The 20,220-nt window shown below is 31.6% G+C and overlaps 1 protein-coding gene across 1 annotated transcript; it reads left to right on the forward strand.

Moving 5' to 3' along the window:
• Positions 1-12,487: 12,487 nt before the first annotated feature.
• Positions 12,488-20,042, forward strand: LOC134689813 (uncharacterized). Its single transcript, XM_063549779.1, has 4 exons — positions 12,488-12,622; positions 14,610-15,300; positions 18,134-18,314; positions 19,822-20,042. Exons 2-4 carry the CDS (start codon positions 14,635-14,637, stop codon positions 20,040-20,042), a joined length of 1,068 nt encoding a protein of 355 aa, XP_063405849.1. The 5' UTR covers positions 12,488-12,622; positions 14,610-14,634.
• The last annotated feature ends 178 nt before the right edge of the window (positions 20,043-20,220 follow it).

The following is a 20,220-nucleotide window of genomic DNA, read 5'->3' on the forward strand; positions in this document are numbered from 1 at the left end:
TATTTTGTCTAAACTATCTCCTTTAATTTCCTCTACCTCTTAACAAATTCAAAAAGATGTAAAATAAACACTATGGTTTAACATATTTCAGTGTAACAGAAGTTTGGTCAGCTCTGTCAGTAAACGAATTACAAGAAAACAAAATGTGTACATTATCTAGGATAGTTCGACCACAACAAGGAGTTTTAAAGATTGAGTCACAGTTAGATTCATGTGAGAAAAAGTACATGGCCATATGCATAAAACGAAGTAAGATTTAAAAAAATATATACTAGGGGTGGTTTACTTGTTATTAGTTAACTACTGAAATTTGTTAACAATTGAATATTTTGCAAAAAAGGATTCATGGAGAATATGCTGACACTCTAAATTAATGCGATCAAATTGTTTCAGTCATTATGTTTAAAAATTTCATTTGTATTATACAATCCATCCTTACATGAAAAGATAACTCATCTACTATGCGGCTATATAGATTTACATACTAAAGTGCTAATATTGTCAGTTTTGGCTGATGCGAACAAATGATTTTATTACACGAGTCAATCTGAGGTATAAAAACTACGGATCTTTGTTAACGATTCAATATTTTGAATATGAAGAGGGCATGTTAGTCTAATTTGAAGTTTGTTGTTGTCATTATATTCAAATATTGGTATAATGTATTTTATACAATTCATTCTTTCATGAAAACATAACTGATTTACTATGAGACTCTAAGATTTACACCATAAAGTGCTAATATTGTCAGTTTTTGTTGATGCGGACAAATAATGTAGTTACACGAGATAATCTGAGGTATAAAAACAACTGAAATTTGTTTACGTTTCAATATTTTGAAAAAAAGAGGGCATCTTAGGAAACAGGAATCGATGGATTACAGATCCATAAAGGCCCATTTCATATCGTATCAATATGCTTTAGCTCTAAAGATGGATGTTGTGCAGTTAAGTTAATGTAACGTAATTCCTAACAATGCATCAAAATTAATTAACCGTTTTCCCTGACGAAATATGAATATACTGGCTTTTACTTTATACGCCCCACCTACGATAGTAGAGGGGCATTATGTTTTCTAGTCTGTGCCTCCGTTCGTTCGTCCGTTCGTTCGTTCGTCCCGCTCCAGGTTAAAGTTTTTGGTCGAGGTAGTTTTTGATGAAGCTGAATTCCAATCAATGTGAAACCTAGTACATGTATTGCTTATGATATGATCTTTCTAATTTAAAAGCCAAATTAGACAATTGACCCCAATTTCACGGTCTACTGAACATAGAAAATGAAAATGCGAGTTTCAGGTTAAAGTTTTTGGTCAAGGTAGTTTTTTATGAAGCTGAAGTCTTATCAATTTGAAACTTAGTACACTTGTTTCTTATGATATGATCTTTCTAATTTTAAAGCCAAATTAGACTTTTGACCCCAATTTTACGGTTCACTGAACATAGAAAATGAAAGTGGGAGTTTCAGGTTAAAGTTTTTGGTCAAGGTAGATTTTGATGAAGCTGAAGTCCAATCAACTTGAAACTTAGTACACTTGTTGCTTATGATATGATCTTTCTAGTTTTAACAGCCAAACTAGACTTTTGACCCCAATTTCACGGTCAACTGAACAAAGAAAATGAAAGTGGGAGTTTCAGGTTAAAGTTTTTGGTCAAGGTAGTTTTTGATTTAGTTTCTTTTGGTTACCAATTCTGACAAGTAGCTCGGACGTCTTTTCGACTAAGTTTAACTGTGCTCATGGCTGTGTGTTTGTTGTTTTCTACATTGGGTAGAGGTATCGATAAACTCATCATAGATACCAGGACTAAATGGGAGGGTTGACAAAACATGTTTAACCTGCCGCATTGTTGCGCCTGTCCGAAGTCCTTTGTTAATCTTGGATGATTTTTAATTTTAGTTCATATATATATTTAGGTGTTTAGTGTAACGTTCATTATATCTAAACCAGTACTCATTTTAGTTAAAGGCTGAAGTACGCCTCCCTTCGTGGGTTTTTCTCGCTATGATGAAGACCCATTCGTTGTCTTCGACTGTTTTCTAGTCTTTGGTCGGATTGTTGTGTCTTTGACACATTTCCAATTTCCATTCTCAATTTTTATGAACCTGTGTGCTTCTTACAAGCAAAGAACATTAACTGACGAATTGAACGAAAATGTGTATCTAAGATATAGTGATGAATATCATTAACTAGTAAGTAGTATTTGTTTTCTCATCATGGAATGATTTTTATTTGTATCTTTCAGCAGGTAGACAGATGTTTTACACTCATCGTAAAGATATTTCTTTTAAGGAGAATATGTGTGTTTTAAATACAACCTCCTTAGAGAAATCTACGACAGAGTGTATGGAAGAATGTGATGGATTAACTAAAGTTGGAATGGCATGCAGGGCTTTTAACTTTGATAGGAGGTCGTCTACTTGCAGATTTTTTGAAGATTGTGAAAAATTTCTATACAGTCCTGATCCTTCGTTATCTATTGGAGTATATTACTTAGTACCAGTTACGCGTATGTATGATAATAATATAACATATGATTCAAATGTTATTGGAACTGCTTGGTTTAAAACAGTATTGTATACTTAGTAAATCCTGCCAATATTTGATCTATGAAGTACATCGTTAATAATATGTATTTAGTTATCAAAGGTACCAGAATTATAATTAAGTATACCAGACGCGCGTTTCGTCTACATAAAACTCATCAGAGACGCTCATATCAAAATATTTATAAGGCAAAACAAGTCCAAAGTTGAAAGGCATTGAGGATCCAAAAATACAAAAAAAATGTGCGAAATAAGGCTAAGTTATACATTGTTATATGAATATATACAAATGACTTTAAAAAACACGAACATTATTAAAGATTCATTTGTCTAGTGATGAACAAACATAGTTTCCTTACAATAATTCGCTTGATACAATGCCGTATGATTGGTGCCTTTTACAGTGTTTGTTTACAAGATTCTTACAATACAAAATACATCATTTTTAACCAAATAGCTAATACTCTTCTAAACATTTAAAAAAAGGCTGGCGCAGTTTAGTGTATTTGCATTTACTGCCTGTCCGTTTTTATCCTAACACATTATCATTATTCTCCTTATACAATTTCATCATGAGAACATCTATAAATTTAGTAAATATAACCATTTTCAAACGCAAAAGAAAATGGAATAACAATCCAGTGGAGATATATGAATGTTGATGTCCTTATACTTTGTTATACGATATCCACCCAGTATAAAATTAATAAAAAAAGACCATTACTGTCCTGTTCAAAGATTGATTTATATTATATGGTTGTGTATTTGTACATTCCACACACAATAATTAAATGTATATTATATGGTTGTGTATTTGTTCATTTCAAATACAACGATTGATGTATATTTTATGGTTGTGTATTTGTACATTCCACACACAATGATTGATGAATATTATATGGTTGTGTATTTGTTCATTTCAAATACAACGATTGATGTATATTTTGTGGTTGTGTATTTGTACATTCCACAAACTCACATATGTGAACAAATAGTGGTCTTATTATGAAGAATATAATTATAGAAAACAATTACTAATAGGTATTCAGTTCATGCAGTTAGCATGTAGCCTTTCTCACTTTGGTCACAAAAGCAAAATAAAAGAACAACATTATATTTGAACATTCAAGAAACGACTGTAATATTTGTTTTGTCTATGAAGGAATAAATCAACAATGTGTTGCACACTGAATGTCCTCCTTAGAGGGTAATTTTAACGCGTGCACTTAACTTTCTATTCATTTCGAATAGACAGAAAAAAATATTACTGTCGTTCCTTATAAATCAATTCTAATTCCATTTAAAACCGGAGTAGATCGTGAAAAAACGTTGATGACGTCACGGTCAATTGACAAAATTATGTCTATGAGCTGATAAACGTCAGTCAAACAGAAGACGCATAACATTAAAAAATAATTTATGAATTTAAGAATGGGGAAAATTTAAACACTGACTTAAACTAAAAACATTATGTAAAAGATCTAGAAAAGTAAATTGATTATCCGTTGAATTACATTCAATATTTGAATATACTTAATCTATCATTTTTGTCTATTTAAAGCCCTGATATATTCTGAAGAAACTATTACGAAGATATTCCATAATACAACAGACTTTTCAAGTACAGTAACTGACAAAACACAACAGCATAATACTTCAGGTATGTTTTTTTGCTTTAGCATTTTGTGTAAAGAAATACCGTACATAGCTAACTAGTTTCATATGAGTAAATTTTGATTTAATGATTGATTTGTGTTTTGCCACTTTTTTAAAAGCACTATTAGTTCCAAATATTTTGATTGAATTGCGGAATGTATTGTCATGTTATTTCTACAAAAATAGACAAAAAACTCACTCGTTGCGTTTAAAAAATCTTCTTGTTATCAAATTTAATTACATTCTGAAGCAGCACAGAAGCTAGAAAACGCCCGTTGTTTATGTCTGACGCCGGAAGCATACATATGACATCACCTAGTGTAGGGCCCAAAGAAGATAAAAAAAAATCGCGGAATTTTCTTTAATAATAATGATAAAAATAATGATTGAAATTTGATTATGAACTTGTTTTGCATTATAATAGAGAAAATTGTATTGTATTTGAAGCTTTGCGGACGTCCATCGGTAGTTTTACTGTCGCAAATATCCGTTTACCTGTCTCCGCTCCGCGTCGCCAGGTAAACTAAATTTGCGACAGTAAAACTACCGATGGACGTCCTTAAAGCTTCAAATACAATACAGTTACCTCTTAATTAAATACAAAGTTGAAGAGCATTGAGGTCCACAATTCGAAAAGGTTTTGCCCAAAACATCTAACAAATTTGAAAAAAAATAAATTTAGTGAAGTAACTAAGAATAACTCCTACTAAACTAACTGCAGATTCATATATTTGTATTTTATTAGGTATCATAGTGAGCATTGTTGCCGTATGGCTGGGATCTATTGCAAGTGCTCTTGTCCTATTTATAATGGTTAGACGTATACCATTATTTCTAAACAAAGTAAGTTTACATTAGTTACATATGTGTGTAAACCTATATATATTCCAACCATCCGTTAAATGCGTTTAGTATGAGGGAATTATGTATCTTATGGTTACCATTTTAGTGAATATAGAAAAAAATGTTTACGCTGATACTGATACACAGATTTCTCTGTACCCTTGCAGCTCTCAAGGGGTGCTCCGAATAACGGAGGAATTCACCAGTAAATACATACGTACATACATGCTAATACTTGATTTCATGGTTTTGACACAATTGTACGTACAAGCTTGTCAAAATTGTACTCTTGGTTAAATATTTAATTCGCGGCTGTCCTATATCTATATATGCAATCAATTGACACATTGTACGTACAAGCTTTTCTAAATTGGACTCTTGGTTAAGTATTCAATTCGCGGCTGTTCTATATCTATATATGCAATCAATTGACACAATTGTACGTACAAGCTTGTCTAAATTGTACTCTTGGTTAAGTATTCAATTCGCGGCTCTCCTATATCTGTATATGCAATCATTTGACACAATTGAACGTACAAGCTTGTCTAAATTGTACTCTTGGTTAAGTATTAAATTCGGGGCTCTCCGATATCTTTATATGCAATCATTTGAAACAATTGTACGTACAACCTTGTCAAAATTATACTCTTAGTTAAGTATTCAATTCGTGGCTCTCGCACTACAAACCATCGACGTCTGAAATGGCCTATATCTGTACTCGACTGTACTGATTTTTACTCGACCAGTCTGAATTGGTCTGACTTTTACTTGACATTACTCGACTCCAGTCTGAACCATACTTGACTGTACTGAATCGTACTTGACCCTTATTTTTGCCGTTGAAAACAGTCTGAACTAATACTCGACCAGTCTGAAATAGTCTTAACACTTTCTCGACATGTACTCGACCTATTTGTCCAGTCTAAACCATACTTAACCAAAGGTCTGAACAAAACTCGAGCAGTCTGAACCAAAACCTCTACTTTTTAACTGACATAAGTATAACAACAGCCAACAAAATTTATAAAAAAAATTAACCTTATAAAAGAAATATATCTCTGAAAATATTTAGGATAAAAAAAAGTTATCGCTATTTTTGTGCATTTTTCCTTTGATATTTTTTTGTGATAATTTTCATATCATGCTTCTCGATTGAGATGGAAAAATTATCGCTAGAAACTAAGGAGGCCACGTGGCTTTGCTAACGAAACTGACATTGAAATTGACAACGTCGTCATAGGTAAAATAGCGATAAACAGATTATCATTGGTCATCTCAACTCGATTGCTTTTCTCGCTTGAGCTGATAATCAACGATAATCTATAAATATCATAATATCAAAAAAAGAATAAAATTAAATCAATAAATAAAACTGTTTTTCTGATTAGTGGTGAAATATAAAGTATAATATCTTGCTTGGGGGCAAACTCATACATAAGATCACACCTGATCAGAGGTTTTACATTCTAAATAACATTGATTCAACATTGCAACATCCTGTTTAAATTAGATAACAAGGCTTTTCGAATATACATGTATGTATTAGATAAGTAATACCCGAATTTAAAGAAAACAGGGCTTTTTTTACCTGTAAAACACACATGTACTGAGGTAATTAGAACATATTAAAGTGATTTATGTATGCCATGTAAATTTGACAAAAAAATGAATTGAAATAAACTTTTACTGTTACTTTGGAATACATTCCCTTTTTTAAAAAGGCTATCAAGGATTGCTATGGAAATTCTATTGTCATGATTGTATTAGATTCTTGGTTTAATCAAACAAAACAATTATGCTCTAATTTTTTTTTTGAATTATTAAGTTGTTTTATATACTTTTTTGTATATATATTAACAAAAAAACATTCACTGAACTATTAACTTAACTCCACTGACACCATAAATCTATACTAGGCTTAGTTAGTTACTGGTGAAAATAGTCCAGTTACCATAAGATACTTCCAAAATATTCATAAAACTTTGAATATTAGTAACAATTCATTTTTCTAGATTATTTGATCAGCTTGTTTTAACTCTATTTTATAAGTTGATATATATTCTTATGCAATTGTTGCATAATATTGAGTTGATGTTAATATAACATCAACTCAATATTATGCAACAATTATGATGTATTATTGTGAAATTTTAATTTCAATATTGTATTAAACACATTTTTAATTTCAAGTTGTTGTTCAAATGTAATTTCTATTTAAAAAAATCCATAATTGATAAAATTCAGTTGATAGATACAAAGAATAAGTCTAGGTTGGTTAGGACTTGGTCGAGTATGGTTTAGACTAGGTTGAGTATGGTTCAGACTAGGTCGAATATGATTCAGACTAGGTCTAGTACGGTTCAGACTAGGTCGAATATGATTCAGACTAGGTCTAGTACGGTTCAGACTCGTAAAAAATGTTGTAGTACTGGTCAAATACACATTTAGACTGTTGAGTATGGTTCAGACTACAGTCGAGTATTATCGAGTAAATCTCATACGAATTCAGACTGGTCGAGTAAAAATTAGTGCAGTCGAGTATAGTTATGGGCCATTTCAGACTTTTAATGGTTTGTAGTCTCCTATATCTATATATACAATCATTTGAAACACTTGAACACACAAGCTTGTCTAAATTATACTCTTTGTTAAGTATTCAATTCGCGGCTCTCCTATATAATGTATATCTATACAATCAATATAAATACATAAACTATGGAATATCAATGTCACGGTATTTCAATTTAAATAAGGTTTAGATTCAATGTTAACATATTTCTTGTTTTTTCAAAGACTAGACAGTTTGTTACTTTTACTTGTTTTGATTACTTACTTGTCATTTCATTGAAATGTAGTTCGATACCTGCACTTATATTGTTTTCGTACTTGTTTTTTCATTGTAAATGCCGAAATATGGGTGTTAAAACTTAAGAAAAAATAATATCAACTCATTGTTTGTACGCTGGACGCGTATTTACGAAAAATTTATCTCTGACGCTCAATTCTAAATGTTGAAAAGGCCGGTCAATGTCTCGACAGGATTCGTACTTGTCACATACAGAAACACCTTGTAAAATTATTTTTTAAACTAAAAAAAATTATCATTTTTCATAGATTATTAGAAAACGATCTTTTTTTATTGCAGAACATGTTTCAAGAAGAACATCGACAAACTCGTTTTCCTGAAAATGAAATTGATATACCATCTTACAATAATGACGAAGTTTTTTATATTACGAACATTATTCATAGTTTGCCACCTGTCAGTTATGAAGGAACGATCTATTAGAAAAACTTAACCAAATACATATATTTCGGGCGATAGTAGTTATAACATATCTTAAAATAGTGTCTAATAGATATTTAGAACTCTTGTTTTATGTTATTTTTTTCAAACATCTTTTCATCTTTGATTTTTTGTCTAATAAGAAGATTCCCACAACATCGCGGTACAATTGGGCAAATTGTGAAACAAAGAAGATGGACAACGTTATAAGTTAGATATGTACAAGAAGGATTTGGGTCTGGTCGTCAGGTGTCATTTTCACACGTAAAAAGGGGAGAGGCGTTCGAATGTCTGGTGCCTGTGTTTCCTTATAAAAAGGAGGAAGATCTGACACATTTAACACCAATTTCATTCTTGGACACTTCTGCACCTGAATATAAATGGAGGATCTCGTTTAATTGAGCAAAATGATACACTTACTGTACAACACAGGATCATTATGAGTCAAACTGTCCTGTTTTCTATCCTTTGTTCTTTTTTTCACTTGAATTATACGGCTTATGCATAGACTGAGCATGCGCGAAATCGTTTAAGACACGGATCGACAACGGTCTCTGAATTTGAATACTTTTTTAAAATGGCGTTTTTCGGTGGAAAAATAATTGTTTCAAAAACAAATTTAGCAAAGAGTTTAAACAATGGTATACAAATGATCATACATGTGTAAAAACGTCTATTGGACTATGATTGGTCTTGTCACTATTTTAATGTTATGGTTTTTCAAATACCTGCATACAGACAACTGTAATGACACAATGAATATGTGTATTGTATGATGATATAAAAAAGAAGATGTGGTATGATTGCCAATGAGACAACTATCCACGACAGAGCAAAATGACACAAACATTAACAATTATAGGTCACCGTACGGCCTTCAACAGTGAGCAAAGCCCATACCGCATAAAGTCAGCTATAAGTTAACTTTTATTTTAGAATTTTTAGCTCACCTGGCATAAAAGGCCATGTGAGCTTTTCTCATCACTTGGCGTCCGTCGTCGTCGTCGTCGTCTGTCGTCGTTAACAATTTTTCAAACATCTTCTCCTCTGAAACTACTGCATGGATTTGAATGAAACTTAGCATGATTGTTCCTTAGATTATCCTGCATAAAGTGTGTGCTTTGATTTTTGATATGTCAAAAAACATGGCCGCCGTTACTTAAAATAGAACATAGGGGTCAAATGCAGTTTTGGGCTTTTATCTCAAAAACGGAAGCATTTAGAGCAAATCTTAGATGGGGTAAAAACATTGCCAATTATAGCTGAGGCCCCCTTTCTATCACAATCATGACACTACTACGCAAAATTTCCACAATTTTTTAGTCACCTACTGATAGTGCTTACCATGCTCTTCCATGCAAACATAATTGTGCGGACACCGATCGGAATTTTATTGTTAAAGTCACCTAACATTGCTCCTAGAGTTCTATGGCTTTCGTGTTGCTTAGTTAGTTTTCTATGATGTGCTTTGTTCACGGTTGCGTATCGTTTTATCGTTTTTCGTTTTTTACATTCTCAGCTATTTTTCGTCTAATAAATTTGAATATCTCTTTGATATATTTCGCCTTGTTTTAGTATATACACAAAGTATAAATATAGAAGTCCAATAGGATTTCTGAAATAAGCAGTGAGTGATCCACACCTCTTAAGCTATCATGAAATCTGGAAGAATGATGAAGACTTTGCGATTATATGGTTTTGAGTTTAGTGTTTACAAAACCATCATGTATATGATTTGTACAGAATTTGAAGCAGAGGTAAATGCAAAAAATTGGGTATTGAAATTCAATTAAAAATATTGTTGTTAATATCAATGACATTTGGTCTATTGAAACTATACCATATGCCTTTTTTTTCTATGAACAGTGTTCTATAGCTACATGTATATATTGGTAATTGAAACATTACCACAAAGGTAATTAGATAAGTAGCATTTTAACATGTACAATGTTTGCCAAAGATAGGAGGACACAACCACAAAGTGAACAAATTGGTAGTCATAATTTATATAATAAATAAAAACTTTCTGTTGTGTAATATTTACACTTACGTGACATAGATTTTTATTTTATTTTACGTAACATTTAACTTGAATTAAAGCTATTTTCTCACCAATCCATAGTCTTCTTTTATTTACTTATATAGACCTGACGTCAAACAAACGTCAAACGTTTATGGCATTTTATATTGTTCATGTGACTTTCAAATGTCGGTGACATTATCCGGTCCACGATTCGAAACATTAGAAACAGCAGATACAGATGCGTCAATTTTAAAAACAATAAATAGAATAATAAAAACATTTTTGAATATTTTTCCATCGTTATATATCAAACATACCTGTATCCAAGTTTTCTGTATTCCTCATACGCCAATGCTAAAACATATGTGTATTACATTGAATTTGTCCAGTATTCTTGATAAATTTAATCCTTGTATTACAACAGTAGGTTGTTCACTAGAATTATGTTTAATAAGAACAATATCTCAACTTACACATGTTACAGTGAAATCATCTAATTCGTTGGATACCAATTTTGGTGGATTGCATTGGAAGTTGCAAACCACGAATTGAAATTTACAACAAAGTTTAAGTACCCTACGGTCGTGTATGGGAACTTTTGCATATGAAGAAAATCAAACTGAAATAAAAATAGGGGATTTTTTTTTTCGATCTACGAAAACTGGTACCTACGGAAATAAATGAATCATCGGTAAAAGACATTATCATTTTGTAAAAGAGGGACGAAAGATACCAGAGGGACATTCAAACTTATAGATAAAAAAAAAGACTGACAACGCTATGCTTAACAAGAAAAAGAAAAACAATAGTACACAAGAGACAATGTTTTAATTTTGGATGTAACGCGTCTTCTGATTGGCTGACGTTATTTTGTTATCAGCCAATCAACATAATTTAGTCATGTGACCGTGACGTCATCTACGTTTTTTTCATGGTTTCTACGGTTTAAAATAGAATTTAGAATGACATTATAAGAAATGACTGTAAATTTTTTTCTGTCTATTCGAAATAACATAAAAAATGTGGTGCACACTGTTAAATAACCCGCTACGCTTGTTATTCAGTGTGCCCCACATTTTTTTAATGTTATTTCTTCATAGACAGAAAAAATATTACAGTCACCCCTTAATGTGGTACCCAACACTTTCACTAAAATTAATTTGGCTCGTTCAATTTTTATGAAATTTTGACAAAGTATTTACTTTGACCCTTAAACAAGTATATAAAAATTTCAAAAATTTTGAACCAACCGTTTTGTCAGAAAAATTACACTGGTTATATAGCAGTTTGACAAACAACAATGTTGATCATTGAGAAGCTAAATATTCCCTTTACAACACAACGTCATTCAAACGTTTAGGCGATTTTACAGAGTTATCTCCCTGTAGTGTTAGGTACCACCTTAAATATAAAAATATTAACACTAAACAACACCAACACCACCAAAAACTATAACAGTTGTTGGTTTTGATTACCATACATTGACAATGACAGGGTGATGATAGGACAATTAAATGGTGAAAATTCATAAATGTATTATCAGACGTTATTATTTTTGCACTTGTTATTGACTATTTTTGTTTACATTGTTTAAACGGGGAAAAAGGACATTATATAATGATTTACTGAAAACGTTCATTCTGTTTTCAGAAAGAAAGAAAAAACGTACAGGTGTACTACGTTTGATTAAAAATTCGTATTAGTTTACCGTTATCTCTGAACACTCATTTCAGTTATTTTAATGGTGAAAACAATTTCATGAGAACCGTTTATCTATTTAAAACGAAATTAATGATATAACTACTTCTTTTGAACTCTCGATTCAATCAAAAGTATAATTCACAAAAAATTATAAAGAATTCTTGAAAAAATGACAAAATAAAGTAAGGTAATTTCAATACACAAAATAAATCCTGGAAATTTATATAATTCATATAACTATTCTGTTGTACATGCTTATTTATAATTAAATGATAAATATATTCACAAGTTATAAGTTGAATAAGTAGTAAATATTTGATAATAGGCCGGTAAGGAAGGAAATATAATATAACTCGTTGAATGCATGACGTACTGATATCTGATTTTATCGTAAAAAGAATTTAAAAAATTCTATAATAGAATCTTCAATAAAGAGATAAAAACTATCAAGTAAAGAAAATGTAATGTCTTATGTTTTGTTAAAATGAGGACGTATACTTTATGTTGCAATATAAAGGGCGTTTCTCTATTTAATACAATTATGTGAAAGATGACAGTGAAAGCGCGAAAAGGTAAGTAAATATATTTTTCTGGTTGCAAGCTAAAATGTAAATGCTTGTTAGTTTAGCAAAACATTCTTCTGATGTATTTAAAAACTCGAACAAACCAACCGAATGGAATAAAAATGTCATATTCTTGCCTACTGAAAGCATATCTTCATGTAGAAAACGGTGGATTAAACCTGAAATTGCACTGTAATGTAGACTGCTATTCACTTGAGCAAAGAATATCTTTACGAAACGTCTTTTGTTCTGCCTATTTTGATTTGGTATAAATTCTGTCGGGCATTTGTAATTGTGATGTCTTGAGCGAGTTTTATGGAGTTGTTGGGAGATGGATACTAGTATATCAAAAAACTATAAACATGTTTCGGAATCCAACATATGAATTTAATGAAAAACTGTAGAACCTCATTAATCTGATTTTTCAAAAGGGAATACTGGTTAAATCAAGTTGTTCTAGTGAAACATGCAGTACGCAATATTGCGATACACTTTTTACTTAAATGTACGTAACATTAAATTAATCTATACATGTTATATTTTACAGGCCAGTAGTCAGTAATTCATAAGGAAGTTACTATCGTTTTGTCCAAATGAAATACATATCTTTTATTGCATACCTTCATAGATATTACTTTTGTACATCGATGTTTATATACTAGGCCATTGTATGGTGTATTCGTCTGCTGGTCAGATCCTATGTAATTTACCTTTGTTTTATTCTGTTTCCTATATTATTTATAAAATCGATTAGCTTATTATTTTGAACAGGTTATCAAATCATCAATTTTCTATATAGGAAATGCCTGTACCGAGTTAGGAATATGACAGTTTTTTTTTCAATTCGTATGATGTGTTTGAGCTGTTTGATTTTCCTATTACGATAAGGGACTCTCTGTTTGAATTTTCCTTGGAGTTATGTGTTTTTGTTATTTGAATTACTTTTGTGTATCAATGACTAACTTGTATGCCTTAATACTTATTGTTTTATTATTGTGTACCCTCTTGATACACGCAATGCAAGTACATATGTTATATACAACAGTATGTCAGTGTGGAGCATGATGATATAAAAAAGAAGATGTGGTATGATTGCCAATGAGACAACTATCCACAAAAGACCAAAATGACACAAACCTAAACACTTATAGGTCTCCGTACGGCCTTCAACAATAAGCAAAGCCCATACCGCATATAGTCAGCTATAAAAGGCCCCGATAAGATGATTCTACCCGCACCCGTTTACAGCAAATAAGTTCGTTTAAGTGTTTGTGGGGTTCATATTGATCAGTCTTAAGTTTTCTATGTTATGTTCTCTACTTTTAAATGTCTTTTTTTCTAATATGTTTTCACTCTGTTTTCGACCTCTGGGTGTCTGTATTACTTTGGTAGTTTTTCCCACTTTTTTATAGTTGTTTTTTTTTTAAATAAACTTATCCATAATCAAAATGTTAACACGGCCATAAAGTGCATTTTTCATCATTGAACGAACATTAAATTGATACGTGACGAGACATGCAATCGACGTAGATAGAAATATCACCTGATCGTATCAATACTAGTATAAGTATAATGAATAAGCAGACGAAGACATCCGGAAGTTTGTCTTATTTCTGAAGTTAAAAAAGGAGACGATTTTACATATTTGGTCTTGTTATAAGTAACTTCAACTATTCAATAATTATATTTTCTTTATCACTTGATTAATACATTGTACACTAATGGTCTAAATTTTGCTGCAGAGATATATTGATATTTCATCTGAAAAATTTTCATCCCTTGTTTTCATTGATCATTTGTTACTCTCTTAAAAAGACATTATGGACCAACTTTACGACCTCACATTTAAGATTCAATTTCACTAAATTGAAATATGTAAATTCGAGGTGTAAATAAAGTAATTATCGCTTTACCTATGTAAATTTGAAATCTTTACGAGTATACAAACTGACAAGCTTTAGCTAATGAGGTTTAGTTTTGTGTTGTCTGTCTGTAGATATTTCCATTATAAAGAGTAAACAATGAGTGACCTTGAACCTAACGAATATTTGCGGCTCTTCAAATGTTTACTTGATACAGCAAAAGGGATCGTGTGTGCATTCACCCATGACAAACTTCTATCAAGTTATGAGGGAAGTTTCCAAAAATATCTTGAAGACAAAAAACATTTCTTCTATCATCAATGGCAGGGTACACAATCTCCTTGTTGTGATTGTTCATCTGATGGATGTACTTTTCAAATCATTTGTGCGATGGAAAGTTGGATGTTCAAAATTTTGTACATGGAGACCACCATGGGAAAGACGAGTCACATTTTAAAACATGAAGAAGGAAAACAGCAGAAATGTATTCACAAATATTCAGCTTTAAACATTAAAATCGATAACTTAGATATATGTCCACTGAATTACATTTTACGAACTACATGCATTTTATCAACAAAAGAACAGGCTGCCTTGGCATTGATCGAGGAGAAAAGAAATATCTTATGCCATGCCTGGTCAGCCAAATGTTTGTCTACAGCTCAATCATCAAATATATGGAACGACCTGGAAAGAGCTGTTCTCTGTTTAACAAATCCATATCTAGTGAAAATTATAACAGATCAAATCACAGTCATCAAATCATGCGATGTTACTATGGAAGAGATAACTGAGTTTACACAGAAGATTAGCAGAATGAATAAGGTATTTATAGATTCTACATGTACACTATAAAGTAATCTATATAATAACATAAAATTGTTCATGGGCATTTTAATGGTAAATCAATAGTACAGCAAACCAAATAATAAAAATTCAGCCGGAGGTCAACATGTGATCCTTTACTCCATGAGTTTCTTGTTATATTATCACTGATCTGATAAATCTATGTTTTAGTTTATACCATTCCAAATGATTAAATTGAAAAAATTGACGTAAAATACCCATTCTTCGTCATGTTCGTAGTTAAAAAATTGATATCAATACTTGAAAGTCCAAAGATAAGAATAGCGTCGTCAAGAAACGGACATAACCAATATGTTATTTTCGTACGTTCACAAATCGAATGCGGAATGTGTGAAATTAATAAAATGTTGGTGTGTTTATTGACTGCATTTTATCCAAATGAACTTGAAATAAAGGATAACATAGTTAAGTCTGCGATATATCTTGACTAAGACTCTATAAATTAACAATGGGATCAACCCCTTTCTTAATGTGAACTTTGAAACCATGATAAACAACTTCCCATTAATATTTGCTAACGTTGTATATGACTTCTCGTTCATCTAGACGGTTACTACTTACAAGAGACAAATGCATCAAGGGTTTTAATTAGTCAAGTTGGAGTTGTCTCATCAAACGTTCAACGAACGCAATTATATTCAGTTTGTGATTATGGAATATCTGTGTCACATCTGACCGTCAAAATAGTCCAATTGTCCCCACAATCGCGTCCTATCACTCTCGATTGTGAAATTACGGTACACGAAATATTGTCGGATTTATACTTGCTTTACAACCCGAAGGATGCCGCATGTATAACATGAAGTTTTTATACTTCAGCAAGACATGGGCTTTTACCCGGTTTTTTATTTGGTTCGTGTTGCTCAATCTTCAGCTTTCTACATAATGTTTGTTTTAATTATATGAATTTTCATAGATTGTTATTTTGGACACGCGATTTTCAAATGCATCTTTGTTTGATCTTTTTCTTCCAGTTTAATTTTAAAACTTATAATGAGGTCTCATTTCGAGTTACTCTTTTTTTTATATTGACAGTTTTGTCAACAACACTTTAATGAATAACGTGACGTCTTGTTAAGTCTTGGAAAGTGAATGCAGTTGTGCTCGTATTGATAACGATTCAAAGCAAACCATTTTTGTAAGGCACAGCTTCATATATATTTTGATACTGTGGATTCATTTATTTTCGTGGTTATCAATTTTCGTGGATTGAGGAAAACTTGCATTTTCGTGGGTATTTTATTTCCTGGTTTTAGTAATCGCTGCATACACATCATATAGAAAATGTGTAATTCGTTGAACATTTTAATTCGTGGTTTAACTGTGCCCACGAACACCATGAAAATTGGTATCCAACGAATAATGATGAATCCACAGTATACAAGTGACGAGATGTGGTATGATTTTCGATTAATTAACAAGAATTCAAAGGACAAGGAAACTATCAGCTGAATATGTCTGTATAACTATAAGTATAAGATAGCAATAACAAACCATTCCAAAAAAAAATGAATGAACAGAGATCGGGAATAAAAACTTTAAAAGATAAAAGATACAGCAAGCAAATTTTAACAATACATAAGACTTCTAAATGCATCTGACGTTTTCAACAACAAACATTTTTGAAGGTTTAATTTGTTCTGAATCTTAAAATCGGTATATATAGTACTAGAACACACCCGTGATATCGCGGTTCCGTGACTGAATTAAAGTATATAACAATGCGTACGCCTTATTTTAGTATTGGTATTATCATCTGATAAAGTCATACCGATTATAAGATACACAGTTTTCTCTGCTTTTGCAAGATATTTCTGTTTGAACCCGTCGAGCTGGAACTTGTGAATTATTGGTATTTATAAATTATTTGGGAGACAAAAGGTCCTGGAATAGAGTATTTTTTAATCAACAGCATTGTAAATAAAGTTGAATTCTTGTATTCGCTGTTTACGTCATGCCCGCTAACAAAATGAAAACTGTACCTATGTATACGCTTTATTTTAAATCCAGATTTTTAGTATTCGTATTGTTGTCTTATGCGGAACGTACAGATAGGGTTATTGGTAACAGCCAGGTGAATATAATATTGGTATCGGTATCGGATTTGACCCGGAACTTGTTAATTATTGGCAATAATAATTATGTGGAAAACAAAAGGGTCTGGAGTGGTGTAATTTTTTCATCTACACCATTGCCCTATGTTAGTTATATTTAAAGTTGAATTCTTTGATTTGTCGTTTTTACCCGATGACGGCTGACAAATTGGACCTCGTAATTTTAGTATTATAGACAGTATAGTATATAGGGAAGATAGTTTTTACATATAAGTTAATAGTAAGTATACTACCAAAACGTGGATTTATCTGATCATTAATACTTTGTAATAGCCATAAATCCCGATTCTTGCCACCATTTTGTCGTGAGAAGATTGTACGTCAGAAATCAGGCAGTTGTTTTGTCACGGAATAGAAGTTCCTCCATAATATAAGATCCTAAAGGAAACATTATTCTGGAATATCATTTCCACTGGAATAAATATTACAGTAAAAGTTCCTAACGGAATAAATGGTATAGAAAATTTGTTCCAACAGGAACACAAATTATGACATTGTTTATAACAATTAGGTGGAACAGATATACGTTGACAGTTTCCTTATGTTCTTTCCAATGCATTTGGCGTTTGTTTTTTTGTAGTTCCGAGTTTTTGTTGTTCCGTTCTCAAATATCAGGTATACGTTCAATTTTTTTTATTGTAACGACAATTATTATTGATTAAAATTATTATTTTTAGGTTTTAGAATATAGGGAATCATCTGCCGGTAACGATTATGACAACGTTATGGTTATGGATCATACTATAGGGAAAATATCTGACCGGGATGATCCTGATGTCAAGGAAATTGATAAGACTGTCAAGATAGAAGCACTTGAGATACCTGCACCAGTTAAAGAAGATAAAAAGAAATGTGACGGTGATTTATCAAAATGAATGTTAAAATTAACCATTGTATTCTTAACATGAAATGTTCGAATTTGAAATTTCAAAAAGTATGTAAAACTTACTTTTTGCAGATTGAGACTTGGATGCAGAGTTGTCTCATTGGCATCATACCACATCTTCTTTTTTATCTGTAAAAAAGTCCGATTTGTGGGTGATACTTTTCCGCAAGTTCAAAACTTTAAAAACCGAACTCGAACTCCCTTATCAAAGGAATATCAACTGCTCAAACACCTCAAACGAATAGAAAACAACTATCCTACTCTTGACTTTGTACGGGCATTTCGTCTTGACGAAAATAATGGATTTATTTGGTTTATAGCTAGCAAAACTGTTCACTTGTATGACAGTCGCATCAAGTTCCATTATTTCAAGGTTTTACCGAACATCTTGACTTAACGAAATAATTTAACCCGTTTAATTTTCTTGACATTTGACAAAATATTTACACTGACCCTTTTACAAAAACGTATCAAATTGAAATGGCCAGGAACCACACATTCAATCGCAATAAATATTCATTGGAGATATAGCAGGTTGACAAACACAAATTTTTATCATTGAGAAGCTTAATATTTCTTCAACAATATAAAGTGAATGAAACGTTCAGCATAGTGAAATCTCCATGTAGTGTTACTTAATGTGTTCGAACAATGTAATAAAATAACGAAACACATGTCAGTTAACGTAAGTAATTTTGAATGAATAAACCTTATTAATCTATTTTGAAATCAGGAAAGTTATCTTGGTAACAAAATACGTTTACTTTAGGCCTATTTAGGTACTTAAACATCCCGCCGTTAGCAGTATATTTTTTGTATTTTTATCCTTCATTTTTTGCTTATGTGATTTATAAAAAAAAAGATATGGTATGATTGCCAATGAAACATCAAATTTCCACAATAGACCAAAAGACACAGAAATTAACAACTGTAGGTCACCGTTCTGCCTTCAACAATGAGCAGAGCCCATACCACATATTCCTCACTGAGTTTAGACATTTTTTATGTAGAAAATGGTTGGTTAAATCTGGTTTTATAGCTAGCTAAAACCCTCATTTGTATGACAGTCGTATAAAATACCATTATTGTGATACCAAAAATTGTCTATTTGACACTTTGTGTTTAAATATTTGTTTGTGTTTATAGTGATTAGAAAAAAACGGCTATGTTGACTGCTGTACCACTAATTGGTTGTTCTGTTTTTTGTGGTATCTATATAATTATATTTTAAACGACTGTCATACAAATTAGAAGTTTAGCAAGCTATAAAACTAGGTTTAATCCACCATTTTCTAGATAAGAAAATGCCTGCACCAAGTCAGGAATTGTTTTCCATTTGTTTGCAGTGCTTACGTTTTATATTTTGTCATTTGAAATGGATTTTCCAATTTAAAACATTTCATCGAATTTGATGTTGTTTTCTTTTATAATTGCACTTTAAACCTCACTTTTGTATAAATCCATGGATGATTATTTTAGAAAATAGAGAATCATATTCCGGTAATAAATATGACAACGTTACGGAATGGACCAAACATATAGGGGAAATAGCTGATCGGGATGACCTCGCTCTCAATGAGGTAAATAAGCCAGTCAACAAAGCACCACATGGGATACTCACAACAGTTAACAAAGATCCAAAGCAATGTGAAGGTAATGTGTTAAGGTTAAAATATCATGAATATGAAAATGAAAGTTAAACACGAAGTGTTATTCTAAACGTAGAGTGTTCAAAAAGGAGTATTAAATGTAAACATGTTGCTAATAGTGAAGCTAGTGCTATTTACAAATCGAACAAAAAAAATCCAACTTGCATATTGTTTCCTGCAATTGTTTATTAGTTTATACATGTAGCAATGGTATCATCAGTTAAATAGT

Source organism: Mytilus trossulus, chromosome 11 (genome assembly GCF_036588685.1).
Source record: "Mytilus trossulus isolate FHL-02 chromosome 11, PNRI_Mtr1.1.1.hap1, whole genome shotgun sequence".
Taxonomy (NCBI): domain Eukaryota; kingdom Metazoa; phylum Mollusca; class Bivalvia; order Mytilida; family Mytilidae; genus Mytilus; species Mytilus trossulus.

Coding starts and splice junctions, on each gene's coding strand:
- LOC134689813 (XM_063549779.1), top strand. CDS start 14,635: ATGAGTGACCTTGAACCTAACGAATATTTGCGGCTCTTCAAATGTTTA. Junction 15,301..18,133: donor AGATTAGCAGAATGAATAAG/GTATTTATAGAT, acceptor TATTATTTTTAG/GTTTTAGAATATAGGGAATC. Junction 18,315..19,821: donor AGATAAAAAGAAATGTGACG/GTGATTTATCAA, acceptor TGATTATTTTAG/AAAATAGAGAATCATATTCC.